At 43.4% G+C, this 25,126-nt stretch overlaps 2 protein-coding genes across 2 annotated transcripts; one reads left to right on the top strand and one right to left on the bottom strand.

Annotated features, from left to right (window-relative positions):
• Positions 1-153: 153 nt before the first annotated feature.
• Positions 154-1,347, bottom strand: LOC115606708 (proline-rich protein 2-like). The gene has a single exon (XM_030483115.1). It carries the CDS (start codon positions 1,345-1,347, stop codon positions 154-156), a length of 1,194 nt encoding a protein of 397 aa, XP_030338975.1.
• Positions 852-24,850, top strand: WDR86 (WD repeat domain 86). Its single transcript, XM_030483213.1, has 7 exons — positions 852-934; positions 1,490-1,800; positions 4,563-4,704; positions 6,259-6,691; positions 16,256-16,391; positions 21,208-21,311; positions 22,552-24,850. Exons 2-7 carry the CDS (start codon positions 1,572-1,574, stop codon positions 22,768-22,770), a joined length of 1,263 nt encoding a protein of 420 aa, XP_030339073.1. The 5' UTR covers positions 852-934; positions 1,490-1,571; the 3' UTR covers positions 22,771-24,850.
• The last annotated feature ends 276 nt before the right edge of the window (positions 24,851-25,126 follow it).

Here is a 25,126-nt window from a genome sequence, read left to right as displayed (position 1 = left end):
CATTAACAAGAAACAGCCCAAAAATCTTCATGTAGGTGCAGAGTGAGAGAGGGGGTTTGGGGCTCCCGTGGATGGGGAGCTGCTGAGGAGAAGTTTGGTGGGAGTTCACCCAGGGAGGGGGACGAGAGAAGGAACAAAAGGCGATGGCTTCCCTCAAAGCCAGCCCCCAGCACAAGCATGTGTGTCCCGGGAGGCACCGGCCTGAGAAGCCGCGGAGGAAACGCTGCTGCCCGCTGAGGAGCCGCCGGGGTGCCCTGAGGCAGCGGGGCCGGTGGGTAGCCCGCGGGGCGAAACGTGCCGCAGGAAGTGGTGCCTCCCCCGAGGAGAAGCCCGGGGACTCCGCTGCGGGTGTGGAAGTGCTGTCGGGTTGTTTCGGTTGTAGTGCGGTTGTTGAAGGGTCCCCAGCCGGGAGAGACCCTCCCGCCCCTCAGCTCTTCCCCCTGCACCGCCGGGTGACTGAAACGAGGTAAAGGCGGCTTCAGCCCCGGGGAGGCGGGCGGCGGGAGGGGTGGGGGATGCCTCTTTCCCTCGAAAAGGGGGGTTGCTGTGGAGAGAGGCCGTCCCGGAGGGGCAGAGCTGCAGGGCACCTCCCGGCAGGACAAGGCACGGGGAGCGATAGCACCCAGGCGGCGGTGCGGGCGGGGGGAGGCCGCGGCTTCCCGCCCCGGGGAGGGGGTCTGCCGCGTTTAGAAGCGGCTCTAACATGGAGGGGGAGCTAATGGAGGGAGGACCGGCGCTGGGGGTGAGGAACCGCCCCGAGATGGCCTGAGGGGGGCACGGCGGCGGCGGCAGGGCGCCCGCCTCGGCCCGGCGGCGGAGGGGAGCCCTTCCCGCCTCCCCGCAGGGCGGAGGGCGACAGCGGCGGTGGGATCCCGCGCTTGGCCTGGCGCTGGCTTCGGCCCCCTCGGCGGGAGAGGTTCCCCCTCCCCAGAGGGTAAGTGCGGGATCGTTCCGCCGGAGACGAGCCCCGCGCCTCCCCCCGGGGCCGCGAGTAAGTGCCATAGGGCGGAGATGCGGGGGGGCCGTGTGGGAGGGATGGCGGCAGCCCGGGGCGGGGAGGGCGGGGGGCCGCTGAGGTGATCCCGGGGCGGCCGGAGGAGGCGGCCGGCGGCCCCTTCGGGCGTTGGGGGCCGCCTGGGGCTGGGCTTCCCTCTCTGGGAGGCGTCGCCTCTTCAGCGTGCCCCGAGTTAGCCTTGAACTTGCTGAAGAAGCAGCAGTGCCGGTAGCCTCAGCGGGGCACCAGGTAGCGGTACCGCCGCCGTCCAGGCTGGGTCCTCTCCTGGCGGCCGGGCGTACCTCAGTGCCCATGGAGAAGGCGCACCAGTAAGCCCGTGGTTGCAGGGCCATCTTCCACGGTAGGGCTCCGGTTCCTGTGGAGAAAGAGGCGTTCAATGGCTTCAGCACACACTGACTGAGAAAGTGATGCATCCACGGGGGAGATGAAATAATTTAACGTGCCCTCCTCTTCCTCCTTTGTGTCTCTGTACAGGACTCCGAACTACCCTGCTGAGTTTTCGGGATTGATGTGATGGCTGAAGTTGGTCGGTGGGAGACAGCTGGAGGCCCAGAGCATGGTCTGGGGCTTGCACAGTGCCTATGATCTGACCCACAACCTCTGCTTTGCTGGGACCACCAGGATGGGGAACAGTGGCTCAGCCGTGAAGGTCTGCACAGATCACCAAGGAGGCATCAACTGGCTGAGCCTGAGCCCGGACGGGCAGCGCCTGCTCACGGGTAGTGAGGACGGCACTGCGCGGCTCTGGAGCACAGCCGACAGCCAGTGCCATGGCCACTTCCAAGGTACAGTAGCTTCTGTTCACCTAGCTTTTGAGTCTAAAGCATGACACAGGCCACACAGCATGTTCTGGTCTCTTTCAGTCCCTGCAGCCTGCCTGGCAGCCAAAATCATGCTTGTTTTGTTTTGTGGGTTTTTTGAGAATTTGTTACAGTAATGTAAAGCAGAAGCTGTTTCAACCCAAACAGGTTACCACTGCTACTGAATGCATAGATCCTTTTGTCTGAGGGTGGGGAACATAGCAGTTGTTCAACTTAATGTCTCTTTCTGGAAGCCCTCTGGTTTACACCCTGATGAAATACTGGTTTTTTTGTTATTGTCTCACTCCCTTTCTTCTATTTTTTCTTTTCCTTTTAATCATGTCATTTTCCAGACAATCTTTATTTAGACCCTTTTGACCCAGAAGTCTAAAAGAAACTTTACTAAATAGACTACTTTTTTCCCCATATTTGACACACAGAAGTGTTAATTGCTGTTGTTTTGTTTTGTTTTTTAATTTTAAATTGCTTTTGCATTTTGAACAACTTCTTATCCTTAGACTAGCATCTAATTTAAAAAGAAAATCTTTGTAGAAAGAAGTCATGCAGGACTCAGATGTGAATTAACAATGTTTGTATTCTCACTCATCTTGTTTTCTCTTAACACAAAAAATCTCTTAAATTTGGAATTTCTAATCCTTTTTTTCTGGCAAAGAAGAAATGACATTGCTGTGATTTTGTAGTTGTTGTTTGTTTGGTTTCTTGCTTGTTTTTAACTATAGAGTATTGTCTTTTTTTCTCCACATCCTTCCATGGTTCTGGCTCCTGAAAAACTCACTGCATTTGCTCTAGGCTTAGAAATCCCTTTGAACCACTAATTAAATTTTAACTAGAAATAGAAATACATTGGATAATATTCAGAATGTGGCCTGTGTACTGCTAATGTTTGGTGTGTAAACTCTAAAGAAGGTTGGCTGGATGGTTTTGTGAACTGTCAGTTGAATCAGATAATTGTATGTGTTTCATAGTTATGCACACGCAGAGCTGTTGTGTAAATGTGTATTGTACAAGCTATAATTACTGATAAACGTGTGTCTATAACACGGTTTCGAGCTTCCACCACAGCATAACCAGGAGACTTCTGTAGTGGCTGCTTTTGACCAGACCAGCACCAGACCTTGTCTGCCACAGAGGGTTTTGGCATCCTTTGTGTGGCTGAGTATTACTGATGCTTAAAATCTGACTGGCAGGCTTTGCATCAGTAACCAAGATACTTTTTTGATCTTCTCAGAGCAGGATTATATGATGATGGCAGGAAAATCCTGGTGATTGAAACCTGTCTCACTTAAGCTGCTTTGCAAAAAGTTTTCACAAAATTGTGAGGATGAATATAGGGTTGCCTAAAGCCTTGGTGATCTTTTAAATTTGCGTCATCTGGTGAATTTGCTTAAAGGGAAACAAGATGAATGTTTGTAATGTAGATTCTGGTTTGCTTTTGAACTACTGGAGTCGTAGTAGAATCTGCTTTCTTGTGGTCAGTGAAACGAAGTGTTTTACTGGGCAGTCGGCTTTCCCTCAGTTTTTTTACCACCTCTTTATTCTACAACATGATTCTGGTTTTCTAATATCTTTTTCTGTCCATCTGTGTCTCTTTAATCACATTTGTCATTATATTTTTGCTTTTGTCCTCAAAGTATAGTGTTATTTAAATCACAGTAAGGCCCACCATCTTCAACCAAAGTCTGGGTCTCTCTTGTGGTAGATGCGTAAGAGGAAACAGTTCTGATCTTGAAAGCTTACAGTCTAACTAAAACAGAAGAGTGCAAGATAATACTATCCCAGTGATTAGATGGGTAACAACAATTTCACACAGGAGATCTTGGACAAAGCTGGGACTTGCATCCTAAGGTGATCTTTAAATGCTGTGCATTTAATGATAAAGTAGCAAAATTACACATCATGCTAAGCAACAACAAAAGCTTAAGGTTGTAATATTGATTTCTCTTCGCTAGCATTACTCTGGTTTTCAGCCTGAAGTTTTTAGAGTAGCAGTTGTGTCTATTTTTGTTGTAACTGTAGAGTCCCGATGTATTCTGACTGCTGTATAAAAAATTGTGCTCTTATTCTTTCTTTTTATGTCATTGCCTTAAGGTATACTGATATTTTGAAAATTGTGGGGTTTATTCATGTTGTTATTAGTCATGATGGGAAAAGTATTGGCTGACTTTACCAGATACATTTGTTTTGGTGGGTTGGTTGTGTTTCATTCTGCTTGGACAATGAAACTAAACTTGCTGGTGAGTCTCATGTCTTCCTTTTTTCATGGTTTCCTGCTTTAATTTAGGGCTGTTTGTGTCCTGACAATCAATGGGCTGGGTCGGAATGCAGCCTTTTTTCCCCTGACTTCAGGAAAAGGAAGCAAAAGCATTTCTTTATTAATAAAATAAACCATTTTTAACTGGTTTCAAACTTCAGTAGTCTGAGTTTTATTACACTGATGTCAATTTAGATCATTATGGTTTTATAATACTGTTCTGTCTACCTGATTGGTGGAACTGTACTGTTTTACTCTTTCACTTAATCCTTACCTCAGTGAAGCAGAGTTTTCTGCTGTTAGTTAAAAATGTGTTTTATACAAATCCTTAAATGTGAAGAACATGGTGGTGCATTTAAAACAGGAGTTTCAGTCTGTTTGTTTGTTGTGTTTTTGTTAGTTAAGGTGAAGAGCCTGACTAGTTTGTCCTGCTTGCATGCACCATGATTGAATTTATTTCCTTTGTTATTCCTAGGACATGAAAGTTATATCACCTTTTGCCACTTAGAAAATGAAGCTGCCTTCACATGTAGTGCAGATCATACCATTCGAAAGTGGGATGTGATGACAGGTCAGTGCCTGGCCATTTACCGAGGACACACATCAATTGTGAACAGGTTGGTTCTGTGGAGTTCTTCCCTTGTGTTCCTGTAATCTGTTATCATGTATATTGTCATTTCACTGCAATTCTCCATTACTACACTAATAAAATGGGTTGTGTAAACCTTTGAGTTCATGCTACATGTGTTCTGTGCTGTAATGATTAGTTTTCCTAGCAACAGTGCTGACACATCCATAGACAGCAGATAGGAGAGAAATGAAAGGCACACAGCAGGGGAATTGAATCTCAGGCTAGGAATGAAATTCCAGAAGAAATTACTCAATTGATAACAGATGCTTCTGATAAATAGATTTAAAAACATCATGTCAAGCCTTTGTGTGTCAGTAAGAGGGATAATGTCAGGGCTTTTTCTGGAATTACTATTCCTGTTTGTGCAAATGAAGTTTAATATTAAACTGATTGTGTGTGACTGATTAGCAAGTCAATTTGAAGTGCCTCTTAATAGTTGGACTGGATTTAATTAATGGCAGATAGAGCAGTCAGAGATTGGTTGTTCTTTTCTGGTTTTCTACATTTCTTTTTTGGTGGGTGGATGGGGTTTTTTGTTCCTTACTAAACTCAAAACACATATGATGTGTAGCTGGATTCTGTAAATAGTTAGGAAGGCTGGCTCTGTATTTTGGCACTGGCCTGGTTTTTTGCTTGAATCAGCAAATGGGAAATGTGTTCCCTATTCATATGACTTTGTTGTCAGTTTGAAAGGTTTCAGAGGGCCAAACTCAGTTGACAAAGATGACAGGTTGTGATGTTCACTATCTCTGGTTTGGGAATATGAACTGTAGAGATTTTTCTGTTGCATGTTCGTGCAGCTACAACTCATTATTTTGGAGGCTCAGTAAGTTGAATCCTTGAGCTGTGATCTGATTTGCTCTTCAGTTATGTAACAAGTGGAGTGCTCTTGCTCTACCTTTTTTGAGATCTTGGGCTAAGTGAAGTTAGGTGTGTATTTATTTTTTTTCTTGCACTCTCTCTGTTTGATGATGGAAAGGTGATTTTCTTTGCACACTGTCAGTTACAGTTCAGGTTCCTGCAATGTTTTGTTTTGTTTTTATTTTAATTCCAAGCTATTTTCATAGGCCAGTTTATAAATAATGATTTGTAAAGAAATACTAATAAATAATTATCAAGAATGAATTTAAAAAAACTCAACCAAACAAAAAAACCCCAACACAACGAACTCTTAGCTAGTATATGTAACTTATAAAAAGTACATAATAGTCCTGCCGGAAAAGATTTTGGAAGAGCACAAATGCCCAAAGCTACAGTGCTATAGTGTAAAGATGTCTGCATCAATGTACCAGAATAATTTTAAATCTTAATTTTAAAAGCAGAAACAGGGAAGTTTCTACTTTTCTACAGTTTTCTACAACAAAAAAGTTCATAAATTATGTGTATGAAACAGTGACACTGAATTGGGATTATATATGTTGTGATCATGCTACTGTTTCTAACTTCAGGATGCTTGGCATTGAAATTGTGACAAAAAGAGGTCATGTAAAAAGAATTATATGTTCATACATGCAAACTTCTCTTTTTTTTTTTTCTTCAGGATCCTGGTTGCCAAAGACTATCTCTTTAGTGGCTCCTATGACAGGACGGCCCGCTGTTGGAGTGTGGACAAGGAGAAACAAATCCAGGAATTCCGGGGCCATCGGAACTGTGTCCTGACTCTAGCCCACTATTCCTCCAGGGATGTTCTTGAAGAAGAGGAGGAGGAAGAGGAGGAGGAGGAGAAAGTAAGCAGAGACCTCCTGGTGACAGGTAGCACAGACTGCACTGTTAAGGTCTGGTGGGTGTCCAGCGGGCGCTGTTACCAGACTCTGCTGGGACACACTGGGGCTGTCTTATGCCTTATACTTGACGCACCAAACAGGGAGCTGTTTTCTGGCAGCACGGATTATACCATTCGAACTTGGAATATTGTCACTGGTGAGCAGTTGAAGGTGTTCAAAGAGCATCAAGGATCAGTAATTTGCCTAGAGGTAAGAACAGAGTCTTCTTCAAGAGCTGTTTGAAGTGGTGGGGGGGTATCCATATCCTAACTCCTGTGGGTCTTAGTTGTCTTTTCATTTGTAAAGCAGCTCTTCCGAGACAGGTTATAAATCGTAAGCTTAAACATTCATGTAGTAACAAAATAATAGTGCTCTGTGGTCTTAAGACAAATCCTGTTTCCCTGAAACACTTTCTGATATCCTCTTGGCTTCTAGTATCTGTCCTGGTCTCACTTGTAGCTCAGTATCTGTTTAAATGTCCTAGGTCTTGAAACTCATGAGTAGGTTTGCTGGGAGGATTGTTCATCTGAGTAGGATTGTGTAACAGGATCACCAGACTTTGAAGAAAAATAACCTGAGCAAGTAAACAAACACAGGGTTAGGTAACTTAGAGGGGAGGGCGGAAAAAAAATCAGTAAATAAGATAACTTAAAAAAAAAGACAAAACCAAAACCAAACCAAAAAAAGACAAAGCCAAAACCAAACCAAAGCCCAACCCAGATTTGTGGGTGAAAGATAATAGGAAAGCATAAAGCTGAAAGAAATCCTGCTTTAAAAAACACAGACATAATTTAAGAAAAGAAAGGAAGAAAAAGGTGGCCAAGGAAAGAAAACAGGCAAGGAAAATGGAAAAGAGAAGTAGAGCAAGGGGAAGAGAAATCAGGAAATGATGGAGGAGAGAGAGGAAAAAATTTAATGTGACCTGAAAAACTATACTCTGTTTTTCTGTTTGCAGTATTTTACTGGTGAATGCTGCCAGGTTTGTTAATGTTGCAGAGGAGAGGAGGAAGTTAGGTAAATGAAGGAAAAGGGGAACAATTGCACAAGCACTTGTCCTATACACTCCATTATCCACCAGAAAATGCTAATGGTGGATTTGAAGAAGATATATGGTGGTTTATAACTTAGTTTCAGGTCAGCAAACCTGAAATGTTTGTAAATGTATGTGCCTGTCTGAAGTTAATGCCGATAGTTTTTCTCGCTACTCTCCTTGTTTGTGTTTGTCATCCCTAAGTGCTTTTCCTTTACAGAGGCTACGGTGTGTGTTTTTAATAACTGTTTAATAAATGTTGCCTTTGTTTCTAAAGAAGGTAAGACACAGCGGACACTAAGAATCTAAAAAACTGATAGTACTGAAGGAATTCTATTTTCCTTTGTTTTTAGAAAGAGGAAAAAAAGCCACACAAAATCATGTTGCCCTGGGGTAATGTTTGTCTTGCTTGGGTAAATTCTCAGTGTTAAAGCTTGTTTTTATGATATTGTGGTAATGTATTTTGAGGATGCTCAAGTAAATCAAATCTGTTGCTGTTCTTAGTTTCACGCTATGTTTTGTTGTTTAATTGTAACCCTTCTCCAAGGCACAGATTGGCAACAAAAGAGCTTGCTTTAATTTAATTGGGTTCTTTCTAAAATTGTTACACAAAACTGGCTTGACCCTCTCTCAGAAGCCTGGGAAATTCAATTACACTCTTTGAATGCTCAAGAATGAGCAGTGCTTCTCTGCTTGTGAGCACAGTGTTAAACAATGGATTTAAACAAACAGAACTTCTTGTAGGGGAGAGGAAAAGCAAAAGCAATACATCTATTTGGAAAACCTGAAGAATTCAAAGTACACAAGACTACTGCTGCCAGGACTGTGTTGGCAACAGTCCTGGCCAAATCTTCTTCTAGCTGTGAGTAACGGGTAGCCCCTCACTTCTCTCATCACCAGTTGATGTTTGAGGCTAGAAGAGTCCAGCTGAGATACGTACTGCCCCCACAGAGAGCATTTAGTTTCTAGGCCTCTAAAACTTACCCCAGCTTAAGCAGTCACTGTACTGCTGTTGAATAGCTTTAGGCTGTCGATCTTTCCTAATTCCTCCCTCTTCCTTACTGGGTTCAACACTAGTCCTTCTGTTCCACTTGGCTGCCTCTCAGCACAGCCCACGTGGTATTTTCATTCTTTTAGAAAGGGGGCAATCACCAGAATCCATACAAAGATGTTAGAACAGAAGGGAAACTTCCTAAATAGAGGTGTTTGGGTTGTTTTACTTTTGTTTTCTTCTCAAAAAGCTCTTGGAGCCTTTTTTTCTTTGCCTAGGGCTTCGTAGTGACAGTGGTCCAATCTGTGACAGTGAGCTGGGATAGTAGTTTTCAAACTGTGGGTCAGGAAGGACTTGGGGGTAGTTGTGAGTGCTCACCGCAGCCAGCAGACAGTTTTAATTGTTGACAGTAGTTCATTTTCTGCAGGGCAGAAGTGAGCTGCTAATTACATCAAGGGGATTTTCACTCCCTTGTCCTGGAAGAGCTGAGTTGGTACCAGCAATTAATGGTAGTTACCTGTTCTCTGGGTGGTGTAATGCTTTTGTGGAGAGAATAAAGGAAAAAAATAAAGACTTATTTTCATTTTCTGTATTCAAATAAAGATCCCTCAGGGAGGGTGACCTTTCCAAAAGTTTGAGAAATGCTCAATGTGATCTCTTATCCTGGACACAAATCAGGAAAAATTTCGATATTGAGACCATATTTTTCCCAACTTTAAAAAGAACTGTTCCTAACAGGAATGCCCCAGGGATGTTCTAAACTGCTGCAAATTAGGTCTGGACTGTTCCAGTCATCTCCCATTACTTTCCAGTAAATACCAATAGTGTCGCTGTAGCAGTGAATGGAAATTCCTGGAGCATCTTGAAGGAGCTTTTCTGGGTAGACATCCATAAAGCACTCCCATGTTTCCCACCTTGCTTCCTGCAGTGCTGGTGTGTGAAAAGCAGAGGGGTGATGCCACAGGGGTGTTTGGATTTTGAGCATTTCTCACTTGCTTTAAGATGCTTTAGGTGATGTTGCCAGCTGGCGTAAGTTAAGAGCAACCTGAAAGCAACTCTTTATCTAGCATGGCAGAACAGAAAGTGTTGGTGAGCTTTTTCCATTCACTTTTCCCCTGTCCTGGGTGGTCCTGCACAGTGGAGGGAAAAGGGTGAGCTGTTCTGATATTCCCCATGTCTTGTCCTGCGGTCCCTGGGGTCAAATCTGTTGAGGTGATTTACCAGCTGCATGTGGTCTGCTACCAAAGTAGTTTCTGCTGCAGGTACCAATTTATTCTAATGCTGCTCTTTTCTTCCTTCCACTACCTAGATTAGACTGACAAAAGGTTTTTGCCAGGAGACTTTCTGTCTGCAGTGGGAATCATGTGTGTGCTAGGTGCTTAGGCAGCCTCGGTTACTTCACTGTCATTGTCAGGCAAGGTAACTAGGGGTGGAGCAGCCAGAACGCATCTCTTGCAGTGCACTGACAGCTTGGCAGGCAAGGGACAGCAGCTGTTTCGAGTGCTCCCTCTTCACATAAGAGCCAATAATGAGATTTTAGAAGAAGCGATGGGGAAAAGTAAGGGTGGGCTGAGTATAATTACACAGCTCATGCTAATTCTTCCACTTAAAAATTTCAGGCCTGGCTAAAGACCAATATTTGCAATTAATATCAAACATGCATTTTCATTAACGTGGCTGCCTGCAATAGGCTGAATAACCCTGACTTAAATATTTACTTGTGTATGTTTTTCTAAATGTCTCCAAAGTAGCTTTGCAGACTATTCACAAGGATTGTTCTGCCTCTTGAGTATTTATCAAAATTGTGCTGCCAAAAGCTGGCAGAGAGAAATGATCCGGCTTGGAATTTAGCTTGGATCCTATAGCAAACATTCATACAAGAAAACTCCTTTCTTGCAAAAGGAGTTTTAAATGAACATGAGTGGGCAAAGGACTTGCTTCTGGTTTTCCTGCGAAAGATCCTTTGTTTGGACCATTCCCTTTAGCTGCCTTTTAAAGCTGGCTAGAAGAAAAGAATGCTTTGAACAAAGCCGTTGCATGAACTCCATTTATATGTTTAACTGTTGTGATCACAGGGACAGAATTTTTTTCACACCGATTAAATGAAGTGCATTAAAATAAATCAAATTATTTTTTTGCAATTTGTGTTTGTATTTGTTGCATAATTCATCAGAGGATGAAGCTGAATTAGAGGAATACGAATGTGTACACCACCTGTAGAAAAGAAGCATGCTTCTAGGACCATTACTTTGCACTGCAGTAAAAAAGCTGAGAAATGTTCTCTTAACAGCCAGGCCAGAGAGCTCATTCTAGATGGAATCTCAGGAAAATAACCAATTTCTTGCCCACAGGGAGTTCGTTAGCTCGTTAAAATGAATGTGGTTTGAATGGGATCCTGAAAGTCTAACTCGACTGAAGGCTTACATAGTTGTAACTTGAGTTTGGTCCAAGTTGGTGATTTTTAACTTAGAAGTGGTTGCGAACAGAGGACCCAGCTGGCAGGCTGTGGGAATACTGACCCCCATGTGAAGAATACACTGGTAATGGGACACGTGGTTACTGATGTGAACTCATCATGAAGTTCCTGGGAGCCAGTCTGAGTGCAGTGACCTTCAGAAAGAGGCGGTGTCCAAATCTGGAGAGCCAATTGCCTCTCCTTGGAGGGTTAAATTGTTTCTTATAGTTAAGGTTAATTAGGAAAGTCTATTCCTATAAGGTTGAAATACCCACTAAACAGCTCTTTTGCAGATATATTTGGCACTTCTACAGGTAGCAATGGTCTTAAGCTGCTGCATATGCTGAGTTCAGCCAAGGTTGTGGAGCAATAGGATTGTGATTGTCTTGAGAGACCAACCCTAGGTGTTGTTTTTGTTTTATTTTGTTTTATTCAAACTGTGGTGTGTCTGGTGGCTACAACCAAGGTCAGGGGTGCGTAAAACTAGCAATTTTTAATAGTGAAACCTGTAACTACTTCAGTGTTTACAACCTGTATTTTGCTACTGCTGTTACTTTGCTACTCACAAGCAGTCTGACTGAACTTCACGGAATAGAACATCTCTGGTACTTTGGCCTGAGGATTAAGACAGATTTGCTCCGTTCACATGTCTCAATGTTTTATCTGGTTCAAAGCAAAGTCCCTCAGAGTAGTGAGAAAAATTAACAGTCCAGGATTCCAGATACCAATGCAGTGGTTTTTCGCTGTCTCGCCGAGGCTTTAGAAGAGAACATCTGACTGTCATCAGGTTTTTAGTTCTTTTGAAGCTACTTGGGTTTGAAATGTCCACTCAGCTCGCTAGTATCTGAGCTACAAATCTGTTCTGTGTTGTCTGCTCTGCTACAGGTGTCCTTGCCTTGCCATGCTTTTCCTTGTCAGGAGCTTTGTTGGGCAGTTAGCCAAAGTGAACAAAATGCCCAAGAGCCAGCCAAGGAAAATACAGCTTTGAAAATATCATCACTTCTCCAGGCCATTGCAGATTGGAATATGTAGCTGTTTGTACTGATCATTTTTAAACCAAGACTTGACAGACTTGTGTATGTATATGCAAAAATCTATTGAGAGACATTTTACATTTTTCCTGCTAAATTATGATAAAATTATTTAGTAAGAATAGGACTGGAACCTAGAGAATTAGGTAAAGGTTGAGAGACTTTGGGCTAGAAAAGCCCAGTAGTTATGGACCTGGGGATCTAGCCCACAAGTATTTGCTGAAAATGGATGTGCCTGGATGTCCATAGGCAAAAATGGGTGCCAGTCATGGCAGTGGGGAGGCTTGGCTCCCACTGGAGCTGCAGCATGATAGTGCATTTTGGTGAAGAAATCAGTATACTTTGTCCAGCTCCCGAGAGGGGACAGATCTGCTGAGCCTAACGTGTCAGTGGGGATGTTTAACCCAAGGAACATATCATATCATTTTGACCAGTAGTCTAACAGGCCTAGCAGACCTGGATTAAATGTCCTCTTCAGGCTGAGGAGACTTGAACCCATCTGGAGAATCCTATCACTGCTGGACAGGAGAAGCCAAACTGGTATAAGGAGGTTAGCAAGAGTCCTATAGGGAGATCCAGCAGCAGGTGACCTAACTAGAAATCAGTGCTTTGGGGACCCGTCTGGAAGTGGGCAGGGGAACTGTGCTACAGTCCCTCTTTTGTGGGCTTTTTAGATAGTTTTCAATATAGCCATGACTTAAGAAAAATGATTACACAAGTCAAGGACCTGTGCTGGTGGCTGCCCCTGGGACCTCCACTGCTCCCACAGCAAAGGTGGCTTGTGCCCAGCCAGCACAAGGGCATTTGCACAGTGTATCCAGCCATGGTGAGTTGGAACCAAGGCTGCCATGTCTGTATTGTTTGGCAACATGTCTGTATCCTTTGGCAAACTCTGGACAAAGGCTCTGGAGTAAAAGTACTGGTTTGACATGGGTGAGATTGGATTAGTGCCTCTGTCTTGCTCATCTCAGACAGAATCCCATCTGGTTTTCATACGCTCTCTTGACCAGTTCCAGGGATACTAGTTGTATTCATGCAGGGATGCACTGTTGCTTGTCATAACTACCCTGAAGCACATAATGTTGAAAAGGACGGTTGTTGTTGAAAGGGATGATTGGAGTCTGGATCAGCCTCCCAGATCAGGGCTGCACTCTAGGATTTGGGCAGTCAAAAGTTAGGATGCTGGAAATTTCAAGTCCTTTTTTGGATGGACTTCAGTTGTGCTATATGGTGGTTCTCCATCTATAAAGTAGGGAAGGTATTTACTTTATATTACACAGAGGGTGGGGTTTGCTTGTAAGGTGCTTTGGCTAGGCAAACAGTGCATGTTATTTTTTTGATTAAAGATAGATATCTGAAGTGCTGTAGCTTAGGCTGGAGTTATAAACTAGACTATCTTTAGTCAAGTGAAGGAGGAGTCATCTCACCTTTATTGGTATAGATGGCTACAGCTGAGAAGGTTGCCCTTGTCGGGGGAAACAGCAAGTTTTAAGGCATGATCTGTTTCAGACATCTGCTTCAGGATGAGACAAGTTGTGCTCTAGACTGCAGTGACTTTAAGGGGTCTATCTTAGCTGTATCTGCATCGATTTAGGTGAGATGATGCCTGCATCTTATCACTAAAGGCACATCTGATTTGCAGCTTCAGCCTGAGCTGATAGCTCTTGATGGCTTTCTCCACTAATAGCTGTTTCGTGCGCTAGATTTTAAAAATGCCATGGTGATGAGAGGCTATGTGACAGTCAGAGCTTGTACTGGGTTTTGCTGTTGGCTGTGCTGCAGGCTTAGTCTGTGGCATCCAGTAGATTGTTTAACCTGTTAGTAATTCTGTTTCCATGCAAGGCTGAGAATCCTTTGCCTGCTTAAACTGGTGAGAGGGAGGAAAGTGCATAAAAGTATATCATGGGGCAACCTGGGTAGCACAGAGGCTTTGAATGTAAGATATTTGCTGTTCCAGCCATCTTGCCATGTTTCTGACTGCGCATTGGAAAGCCAACCATATCCTGAGCCGCATCAAAAGGAGTGTGACCAGCAGGTTGAGGGAGGGGATTCTTCCCCTCTACTCTCATGAGACCTGCAGTACTGTGTCCCAACAGAAGAAGGACGTAGACCTGTTGGAGTGAGTCCAGAGGAGGCCATGAAGATGCTCAGAGGACTGGAGCACCTCTCCTATGAAGACAGGGTGAGAGAGCTGGGTTTCAGCATGGAGAAGAGAAGGCTCCAAGGAGACCTTAGAGCAGCTTCCAGCGCCTAAAGGGGCCTACAGAAAATCTGGAGAGGGACTTTTTACAAGGGCATGTAGGGATAGGACAAGGGGAAATGGCTTTAAACTGAAGAAGGTAGATTTAGATTATATATTTAAGAAGTTGTTCTTTACTATGAGGGTGCAGAGGCACTGGAACAGGTTGCCTCGAGAAGTTGTGGCTGTCCCATCCTGGAAGCATCCAAGGCCAGGCTGGATGGGGCTTTGAGCAACTTGATCTAGTGGAAGGTGTCCCTGTCTGTGGCAGAGGGTTGGAACTGGATGATCCTGAAGGTCCCTTCCAAGCCAAACCATTTGGTGATTCCATGGATCTTAAGATCCTGGTGCTGTAAATTACCTGAGTAAGCCCATGTCATTTAACACATTTTTATACTTATACCTTGTTTGGGGGTGGGTTGATGGTGCTAATAAGATGTCTGAGAAAGAAATGCAATGACTTGGCTGAGAACAACACAGCAGGATCTCCACTCAAAGCACTCTCTTCCATGTAGCAGGTGCAGTGTGACAATGCTCTTCATACCCATTCAGGTTGAGCCTGAGAATTAAAAGTCACATCACCTTCCTCAGGTCAACTGTCTACTGGTCATTCCTGCTCTTTCCTTATTGAGATGTAGTATTAATGCCATTGTTAAAACAGCTTAAAAGTAATAGGATGTGGCATTTCAAAGTACTGCTGGCTTTATCAGTGGCATGACCCATGTCAAGTTGATTTGTCATTTGTTCTGCAGTTGGTCTCTTGGAGATACCTGAAAAACATCAGGGATTAGTGCTCTGCTGGTCATTTAAACCTTCTGATCTGTGTGCCGGGGGGGAGCAGACACAGGGTTCTCCCTCCTGCCTCTCCGTCCTTTTGGTACAGAGATTGCTGCAGCTCCATGAAATCCACCTTGAACTACAGCCTGTGGATTGCTGTGAGTGTGTGCGATGGCTGGCTGCCTTCATTGCACTGCCTTTGGAGAGCAGGTGTTGGGCCAGTCCTCCGCTTGGAGGAGTGTGCAGTCAGAGCTGTACGTGATGATGGCTGGTAAAACCGTTAGTTCATTTTCATTAGATGGACATAGAATCCAAGATTTTTCCCTGCACTGTGGAGAGTTTCCCTGCTGAGCTGCCAGGCTTTGGGCGGTTTGTTACTGTGTGCTGGTTAGTTTTATAGTCTTGCACAGGTTGGTTATTTTCTCTCTATCTCGGTTTCTCAACTGCAGTCCTCCCTTATGTCATTCTTTGTCATGTCTGTGTGGAATAAAAGCCAACCTCCGCCGCTAGTGAGTTCACACAGTGCGCGGGACGACTTAGTGTGATGAGGCACTGTTCTTTCTTGGGATTTATAGGCAGAGTTGTACTAAACAAACAGCAGAAGACAACCTGGTTGAAGGTGTTTAAAAACTCTCTAAGAATGGTTAATTATTTAATCATTCGGTAACACAGTCTGAAAAGACTTGGGGAAATACAGATACCCAAAAGCTTCAGGGAAGAGTTAGTGTTTCCAAATACTGACCTGGTGCAGAGTGATAATGTTAAACCCTGGTTTATGTCGTGTAGGATTTAATTTTTAATTTATTTCTTTTTTTTCTATTCAAAATTGTTCTAAAATCTTGGTTGTAATTGAAACTCAAAAACTGATAAAAGTTCTTGTCAAAAATGCTTTGCAGAACCTACACTGCTGGGGTTTTTTTTGAGGCTGTATTAATGTAACTGCTTATGGAAGTAGGGTTAGCATTTTTAAGCTCACTGAAATCCTGCCTGCTTACACCAGCAGATGGGCTAATTTTTTATCTTCTGAAATGTGGGAGTGGTTTGTAAGGCCCAGAAGTCAATGGGAGATGCAATTTTGAAGAACGCAAGCTTGCTTTTGCTCACCATCCCTCTGTTTCAGGGTGCAGTTGTTGCTCTTTGTAACAGGCTGTTGGGTTGGAAACCATGATTTCGAATCAGTCACTTCAGTGCAGTTCCCTCATGAACATGCCTGAAAGACTATTGCTGATGTTTTTTTTCTCTTCCCTTCAGCTAGTGAATCGGCACTTGTATTCAGGAAGCGCGGACAGGACAGTGAAATGCTGGTTAGTAGACACTGGGGAGCGAATCCAAACGTACAAGGCTCACAAACACAGCGTTAGCACTTTGAAATACCACGCTGGGATCTGTAAGTTGCCTTTCCTATGTTCAGCAATCCCCTTCTCAATGTTTGTCTGTGATCAGAAGTTGATAATAGAGAATGCTGTAATTTTGATGGCCTGTGAAATTGTTGCTTTTTTCAGCTCCAGTAGGTTTATGTTCAGTATCAACAGTATCAGCACTCCTCCATGCAGGAAGCTTAGATCTTCCCTTTATTTTCTACCTCTCTTTTCTAGCAAACGAAGAGGCAGTTACTTTATTTCTGTTACCAAGGGAAGTGGCCTAAATTCTGAGCTGTCTGTGGATATATATATATATATATAAACCACATATATGTATAGCCATATAACCACATATATATATATATAGCCATGTTTTAACCTCCCTAGTCTGTCTGTCTGATGTCTGTCAATCTGCTTCGTGCTTGGGCACAGCAAGTGCTGCTGCTGGATGTGCAGCCCTATGCCTGCCTCTCCTCCCTTCTAGGTAAGATGTAATTGACTCTCCTAAACAAGAATCACATCTCAGATGCTCACTGCTTCTTTCCAACAGTTACGCTTCCTGTTCAGACTCTGACCATGTCCTAGACTATTTTCCCACAAGTTCTTTTCCCATTACCTGTCCTCTTTCACGTGCCTGTTCCCCAAATCACCTTTCTGCAGTAGCCAAGCATTACTTGCCTTACTAATGCTTGAGACTCTGTTCTCCTACTTCCAGTACTCCTGTTATAGTGGTATCTGCACATAACTGTCTATTGTTGACATAAGAGTATGTTCTGACCATGAAACCTACCTCTTTAAATCCCTCCCTTGGCTGGCTTTCCTTCTCCATATCATCTATCCTTTTTCGGGTTTGGGTTGCAAGACTGCACCTCTGTTTGTATCAGTCTTGAACCTCTCTGTGTGTCATTCTGGTCTTGCCCTGCCACTGGTGTTAAACCTGATGTGCCTTTGTTTGCTTTCCAAACAAGGACTTCTTCAGGATAACCAGGATGGCAATGCCTGATTTCAGTTTCCGTACTCCAGCTCTGAAGTGAAAGTGTAACATCAGATGAATGGTTGCTATTTGGGCTGTGGTATCTTTGTTTAGCAGATCATCACTGTGATGGTGCTAAATGACTGACAAATGCAAGATGATGCACATTGGAAGAGCATTGTAACTGCACTGACAGATTACAGTTCAATGGCAGTTGTCTAGCCCTATGCTTGGCATGGTTGACCGACCACATGTATAAACCAGTAACTGAATTATGTTTGGAAAATTAATTATGTTTGGAAAGTTAACATGTAACCAAGCCCATAGGTAGATTTGGATTTTAATCAGGAAGCGTTTTTTGACCATTCTTTGAGCATTAGACCTACAGCACTACTTTTCTCCATTGAAACAGTTAATCCTAATTTACAGTTAATTTCAGTTCTCCTCACCTATATTGCAGAACTACCCCACTCTCCCCTACCTGCAGGTTATAATTTCTGCTGATTTCAGCTTTTGCAGCTGGCTAAAAGGCTGAAATGGAAGGGGAGGAGGTCTGAGTTTACACTGCACCCTGAAGTTGTTGTTGATCAAAGATGCAGGCAGGTAGGACTGAGGAAATGAACCAGAAATTTTAATCCAGGATGAACACTGATAGGCAAAATGCTAATTATTTTGTGTGTGTGGTATTCCCCTTTTTTATTATAAAGATACAAAACAAAAATCTGAATTCATCAGGAGTGCCCAAAGGCAAGATAACTGTGCTAAGCTGGTGTTGGCCTGACCCAGTGAGGAATCTCAATGTTTGGGTAGGAGATGGAGACTGGGTCCTTCATTAATGAGCCCTCTGGAGCTGCATTTTCTCAGTGTTGATCCTGCTTCTCATGCAACCAGTATAGACTTGACCAGACTCTCTAAAACCATCAAAAAGAAAGTTTAGGCTTAAACAAAAGTTCCATTATCTGATGCCACCCCATCAACTCTGCAGTTCTCTCTCTTCCCCCTCGTCTTACCACCCTGTCCCTGTCGTACACATACCTTATTTTCCATAACACTCCTTTTTTTCTTTCTCAAAATGCAGGCAATATTGCTACATTTAGTCTCAGACCTGTGAAGAACATCCTGATAGTGTGATACCAGTGTTCACAGGGTTATTTAAGAGCTCATTTTAAGTTAAATGGAAAAATACTGTAAGTGTCAAACAGGGAGAATTGAATTGTTCCACTTTTGAAGGGTAGGAAAAAATGTCTAAATAGAATTTAAATGTATTTTAATTCTCGAAAGAGGAAATCTCCACTTAAAAATTAATTTATATACTATGATTGTATTATTGTGGTACATTGATCCCTTATTAACATAGTATCTAATAGTTTTGTTTCAATTAGAATTATAAAGACATGTTCACTGGATACCAAATGTTGGAGCTAGCGTAGCTTAAACTTCTAGCTGTTCTCCTGGGACAGACAGATCAGCACCGTGTGTCCATTCTTTCTCTTAAAAATACTTCAATCTAAATGGTGTTTGTTAGGGTTTATCTTGCATTTGCACCAGTGCAAGACCATGCAAAGAATCTCAGCTGAGAAGTGGTGACTTTCTGTTAGAAGATCTTAATTCTGTTGCTTGCTATCTGATCAGGACCCAAAAGCTTATTGCCCCAAAGAGCTTACAGTCTAAACAAGAAAATAGAGTAGAAGAATAAGAGTTAAAAATAAATGCGTGTTTCCAGAATGGATTTATACAGGGAGTCCAGACAGATCTGAGAACTAAGCTTTAAATCATCAGAATGTGGTTCTAGTGGCTCTCTTCAGTCTGCTTGCGTAATTAATAGCATGGGGAATATTAAAGCTGATTCTCAATCTGATTTACTTAATGATATTATGTTGATACTCTCCTACAGAATGTGCACAGTCATTTAAAATTTAATGCGGCTTATATTTTTTCATGTTGCAAAACTTCCAAGGGAACATTTAAAACCTTTTCTCCCTCCCAGGGGTCCATGAAATTTAAGTAAAAAGAAGAATCAGTTGTTGATTTTATGTTTTGGTTATTTGTTTGTTTCACAGGTGGTGTATATATAAGCATATATTTAAATGCTAAATCTAGGTTAGATCAACAGCTCTCCTTTGAAACTCAGAGGTGCAAAGAGACTTCCTAAATGTAGAGTTCAGTGTGACAGTTCAAGAGACATAAAGGATGTCTTTCAAAAGCAAAATCCTGGTAGCAATAGCTAAAGTAAACTGATAGCTGCATAGTGGAAACAGCTCTCAATTGGTTCCTACTCTCTGCATGTGTGTAATCATAATAAGGGATTCCCATTCCCTGGGGAAAAAAAATACCTGTACCTTGTTCCCTGCTTTACATTGTTGTTACTCATAAGCAGAATGGGACACGATGCTTTTTCAGGATTGTGTTGGCAACTGAATTTATAGTGGCCCATATAAAATGATACTGATTTTCCACATCCAGATGCTTCTTGAAGGTGTATGCAGGAAGTACCCAGCCTCCTGCTGTTTAATTTGAAGTTGGAAAGCTGGTGGCAGTAGGTGGCCTGTTCTCTCGTCTCTTGTTGTAGTCCTGAATTTACTGCTGTGGTAACTTCTTCACCTCTCTTTAGGACTCCAGTGCCTCACTTCCTCCAAACGACAAGGAAACTGTTGTCTTCAAGCACTTCAGTTTTGTAGAAACCTTTCCATGCTTTTGCAAAGGCATGAAATGCAGGGAGCAGCAAATACATTGCTTTTTGCAGTTCTAAAATATTTATCTCTAGATAAACTTGAGGAGTTTGGGTTAAGTGAAGGAAAGTGTTTATGAAGACAGTTTGTAACCCTTAAACATAAATATGCTCCTTTTTGGACATATTGCTAAGATTAAAATCTAAATATTTAACACTGCCTTACAGTTTCTGGATGCAGAGATTCTGGGGATCTCGTGAAGATCCTGAAGTATTGAGAAATTGTTCTTTGAACATGTTAAGACTCTGTAGGGAAACCTGATGAACAGCCCAAATCCCTGGTCATGCTTAATCTACTTAACCCTCACCCCCTTGTAGCACATGCACAACATAGCACGTAGAGTTATAGCCAAAACCTTTAAATAATTTGGTGCCATGCTGAAATAGAGATTATAGCCTGGGCCTTGAATCACTTAAAGGCTCTACTGCTTGCAGAGATCCTAAGCTACAGGATTTAGTGGAAAAAATCTACCACGCTCAAAGAATTTATAAAGCTTCTTTGTAAAGCTGCCTACACATGCCACTCACCTCTGAGGACAGATTTAACTGTGGTGTTTCAACAGAAATGGCCCTGCCTACTAGTAGTAAGCTTTTGTTTGAAAGGGGGAAGAAACACAGTATGTTTTAATGAAGCTTAAGCCAAATTCGTATTGTTAGTGTGAGAGGGGGAGATGCTGTTCCTGTGGTTTGCAGCTTTGCTGTACAGATGCTTCTGCTGCGGTAGAAGTAATGAAGGTACTGTAGTACTGGATAGAAACCTGGAAATAACTATGGTAAAACAAACAGAAGGCTTCGTGGAAATCCTTAAAACTAGGCTGGAGTTAAATTGCCTGCTTAGAATTATTGAAGCATGTTTAGGTAGGGAGATATAAGTGGAAGAGAAATGCAGAAACCGAAATGTGTAGGAACTTCAGGCATAAGGCAGTTGAGTGTTTTGAAAAATACAATGAAAACAAGCATGCTGGGCTCAGCAAAATGAAAATGAGCTGAACTTGCTGTAATGAGAAGAGAATCAAGCCTAAGAACGCTATGTTGGCTTCCTTTGTGAACTAGTTTTAGGTATGTTGTTGAACTTGCATGAACTGACCATATGTGGCTGCTCACGTCTGGCCATGTGCTGTGTTGTGTGGTTGCGTTGCAGTGTTCACGGGAAGCGGCGATGCCTGTGCAAGAGCTTTCAATTCCAAGAGTGGTGTCCTGCAGAAGATCTTCCGAGGACACAAGTTCATCATTAACTGCATCCAGGTTGGGAAGGGGTTTCTTTGCTGGGATTTCACACTTCCGATTGCTGCCTTGGTTGTTTTGCGGGAATTGGTGTGGCCAGCTGTTCTGCGTGTTGGGGATTGGATGTTATTCTAGGGTAAGATGAAATGTAGCAGACTTGAATATTCCTCATGCAGTTTTAGAAAAACTTGATAATAATAAGGATAAATGAAACCACACACTGAGCCTCCAGAGACAGCCCTATGTCTGTGATTGAGGTTTTCCAGGTCAGGTTAGACAAGCAAATGTAAGAAATGAGACAGACGTAACTGATCTTGTGTAGGGGCAGAGAATGGACTCCGGCCTCACGAGACCCCTCCCGTTACAAGACACTGATAAGTGTTTGCAGTGCTTTAGGGGGAAAAGAAGTTTCTGCCTTATCCAAGCAGAATAATAAATAGCATTATCCTTCTAACACCCTGGGCACGGTATTGCTCAGCCTCTGAGAAGTGGCGACCTGAATGTGAGCCTTAGTACATTAGTGAGGGGTGGCTGAGGGATGAGGAGGCTGGGCTGCTTCCGGCTGCCGAAAGCCAGCCGGCTGGTGGGATACTGGCTCTTGCTGCCCACTGCTGGAGACTGCAGGCGCCCGCGGTGGACAGGCCAGCGCAGGAAGGGGAAGATGATGGAGACCAACACTGCTTCTAGAGCACAGTGAAGGCAACTGGAAACGTTACCAACAGCATTAAGTGTTTCATTAAGGAAATGAAACTACAGGAGGGACTCAAGTCAGATTACTGCAGGTTTGGAAGAACAACAAATGCTGAAGGAGGAAATGTGCCCATGACTTACTGCAAAGGAAGAAGGCAAGGGGGAAGGAAAGCTTTCCTGAACCCCCCCACTGCTCACTGCTGCCGATTTTGGTGCCTCCTTAAGCTTTGTCTTCAAAACCAGCAGTCTGAAACCAGCATAGAAATTCCCAGCTACAGCCTACTCTGACACTGAGTTTAGTTCCCCATTGCTTTTCTAGTGGGTTTAGGTTATAAATAACTCTTGCTGTTTAAATTTTATGGCTCTGTGAAATGGCTGAGAAATGAGTCCTCACTTGGTAATAGCTCATCCCACTTCAGCAGCTTTCGTGATAATTTATACCGGCTCTTGCAATGAGCCATCAGGCTGCAAGTGTTGGGATGAAGCTGTGTTTGCTCTGAGTTTTGACAGTTGGATTGTGCTGATTCTGAGCTGTATGGTTTGGTATTAAGTGTTGACCCCATTGTTCCAGATCCACAACGAGTTGCTCTACACAGCTTCCCATGACGGCACGCTAAGGATTTGGGACATCCGGGGAATATGCAAGAGAAACAAGCGACGTTTGAAGAAGGAGAGGTCTACCCAGGGCCAGGGCTCTCAGAAGGGAAGTCTGTCTCGCCTCTTCAATAACAAAGTTGGCTGCATGGTACAGCAAGAAAATGGGGAACATGAGGCCGTTGAACTGATGTGACCCCACAGCAGGCTTCCCAGCAGTGACCAAAGCTGAACCTTTTGTTTTATGCACCACTGTGTCCATGTAAACCAGAACTTGGAAAGAGATGGGAAAGAGCTTTTGGGAAACCTCTATTTTAGGAGCCGGGATTCTCTGAGAGTGGCAGATGGGCTCAAGTCAGATTCTGTCACTGCCGATGACTCACATCTGAGCAGCACTGGGGACAGGAGAGACTGCAGTGTGGTTCAGGTCAGGTATCTTGTGTGTGTGTGTAATTAAGAACTTTACTCACAACTGCTTGTTTTCAGTTCCCTCTGGCACAGAGATGTTGCACACTTCTACCTGTCTAGCATTTAGTAAGAAATGTTGTCTCCTGTTCCTGTGCCCCCTTGCCTGCCCTCTGTTCAGCCGACTGGGAATGAAAGGTGCGCTGCAGTACGACTACAAATCCAATTTTCACAATTGACCTTCGGGTCAGTTTTTTGCTGATATGACCATTTGATGCAGAATGGAATGGCTCAGCAGCAGTTTAAAGCAGACACCACCTCTCTGGGAAGTTGGGAGTAGTAGGACAGACATTAAATTAACAAAAGAGAAGCTAGAAAACAAGCTCGGTCTCAGGCCTTTGGTGCCAAGGTCAGCTCTTTGCCAAGACGCAGCAGTTGTCCTCCTCCCCAAAACCTGGCAGGTTCTTTTTTTACCTTTGATGATCTCTCACTTCAGCTGTTCACTAGGTTACCAGGTCTGCATGGCCACTGTTTGGTTGGCCTCACGAGGGAAAGGATTTCCTTATATCCACTGGGAAATGTGTTTTTCAGAGGAGAGGAGAGCAAACCAGGAGGACTTATTGGGCACTCTAGATTTGTTACCTTTCCTTATTACAAGGTCATGTCTAGCCCTGGTTTTCTAGGTGTCAAATAAGTAGTCAAGCTCAAGAGAAGCTCTCCCAGTCTCTTTCCAGGTTCATCCTTCTCTGATAACCACTGAGCCATGAATAAACAAGGGTTCTTTTATTTTTCTATTTGCAGATATAACTCTTTGTAGAACCAGTACAGAAGTATCTAACCACATGTTTTTATTTTTATGGCTTTATTTATTCTGTACTACAGCAAGATAAAGATGCTGTAATCCTTTTTTAGAATGGACTAATAAACATGTGGCATCTACAGACAACTCATTGTCTAGGTTTTATTTTCATTTAGAGGGGATTTGGCTGGCTGCAGCTCAGAATGGATGGAATATGGCAATACATACACTTTTGGAAATATTTCTTACCTATTCCTCACTGGTGGGCCTGTCATTGCTTGTTCATCACTCCTGACAAGCAGCTTTGTTTGCTCTTACCTGGCAGGTTTCCGTGTTTAGTAGGAAACAGTAGTTTAATTGTGTTAAGTGCATACCTAGGGACACTAATTTGGGGGGTCATCTGCATAGTGAAGCTGTAATTCCACTGTAAAAGTCTTGGTCTGGTCATTGTAGCTTGGTACTGGCCCTGCAAGACATCTTTGTGTAATGGTGGCTCTTGGTTGTTGGGGTGATGGCTTGCCACACAGCTCATTTTGTCTGTATGTTGCTTATGAGGTCAATGCCAAGTAGGAGGCCTTTATATAACCTGATGCACAGATCATCTTTTTGTTTAGATCTTTGGATGCAGGATATTAGACACAAGAACTTATCTGGCCCTACACCAGCTGCCCATTGAATTAGGAAATGGATTTCATAGACATAGATCTCTAAGAATTCCATGAGGAGGAATGGCTTCTCTGACAAACACTTCATGTTACAATGCTCATTTTAAATTCCCCAAGGACAAACCTTCACTTCTGAAGTTGTCACTGCCAGTCTGCTCTGCAAGCCACTTCAAAGAGGACAAATGGCACCTGTACACCCCAACACTACTGCCGGTGCATGAGGCCTCAGGGCTAGCCAAGGTAATGCCAATAGGCTTGGGATCCCCCCCAGCTAAAGGAAGGAATAAATTTGTGCTTTCCCACCTGCTTCTTGCTAACACTACATCCGTCACATTGTATGTCTTCAATTTTAAATTCTTTTGTAGATGCTGGTTTTGCTCTGCATTTTGTCCAGTTCTTCCTTAGGGCTCACCTGTAGAGGAGTGGGATGTAATGGTTGCAGCGGCTGGTTTTTTCTCAGAAGCTTGTATTACTGTCTTTAGGAATGCTTCAAACTTCTGTGAGGAGATACAAAGCTACTCAATTTTTATAGCACCATCATACAGAAGTACAAAATAACTCCTTAATTGCAGTGTAATCACTCCCTGCTTGTTGCTGTCCTTGGCCAAGGTAGCCAGAAATGATAGCCACTACTGAAGTCCATCCACTGGAAGCGAGCAGTCACTTTGCAGCCCCTAGCTCTG

This window comes from Strigops habroptila, chromosome 1 (assembly GCF_004027225.2).
Source record: "Strigops habroptila isolate Jane chromosome 1, bStrHab1.2.pri, whole genome shotgun sequence".
NCBI lineage: Eukaryota > Metazoa > Chordata > Aves > Psittaciformes > Psittacidae > Strigops > Strigops habroptila.
Note: the sequence above shows the minus strand (reverse complement) of the source record. Positions and strands in the feature narration are given on the sequence as shown.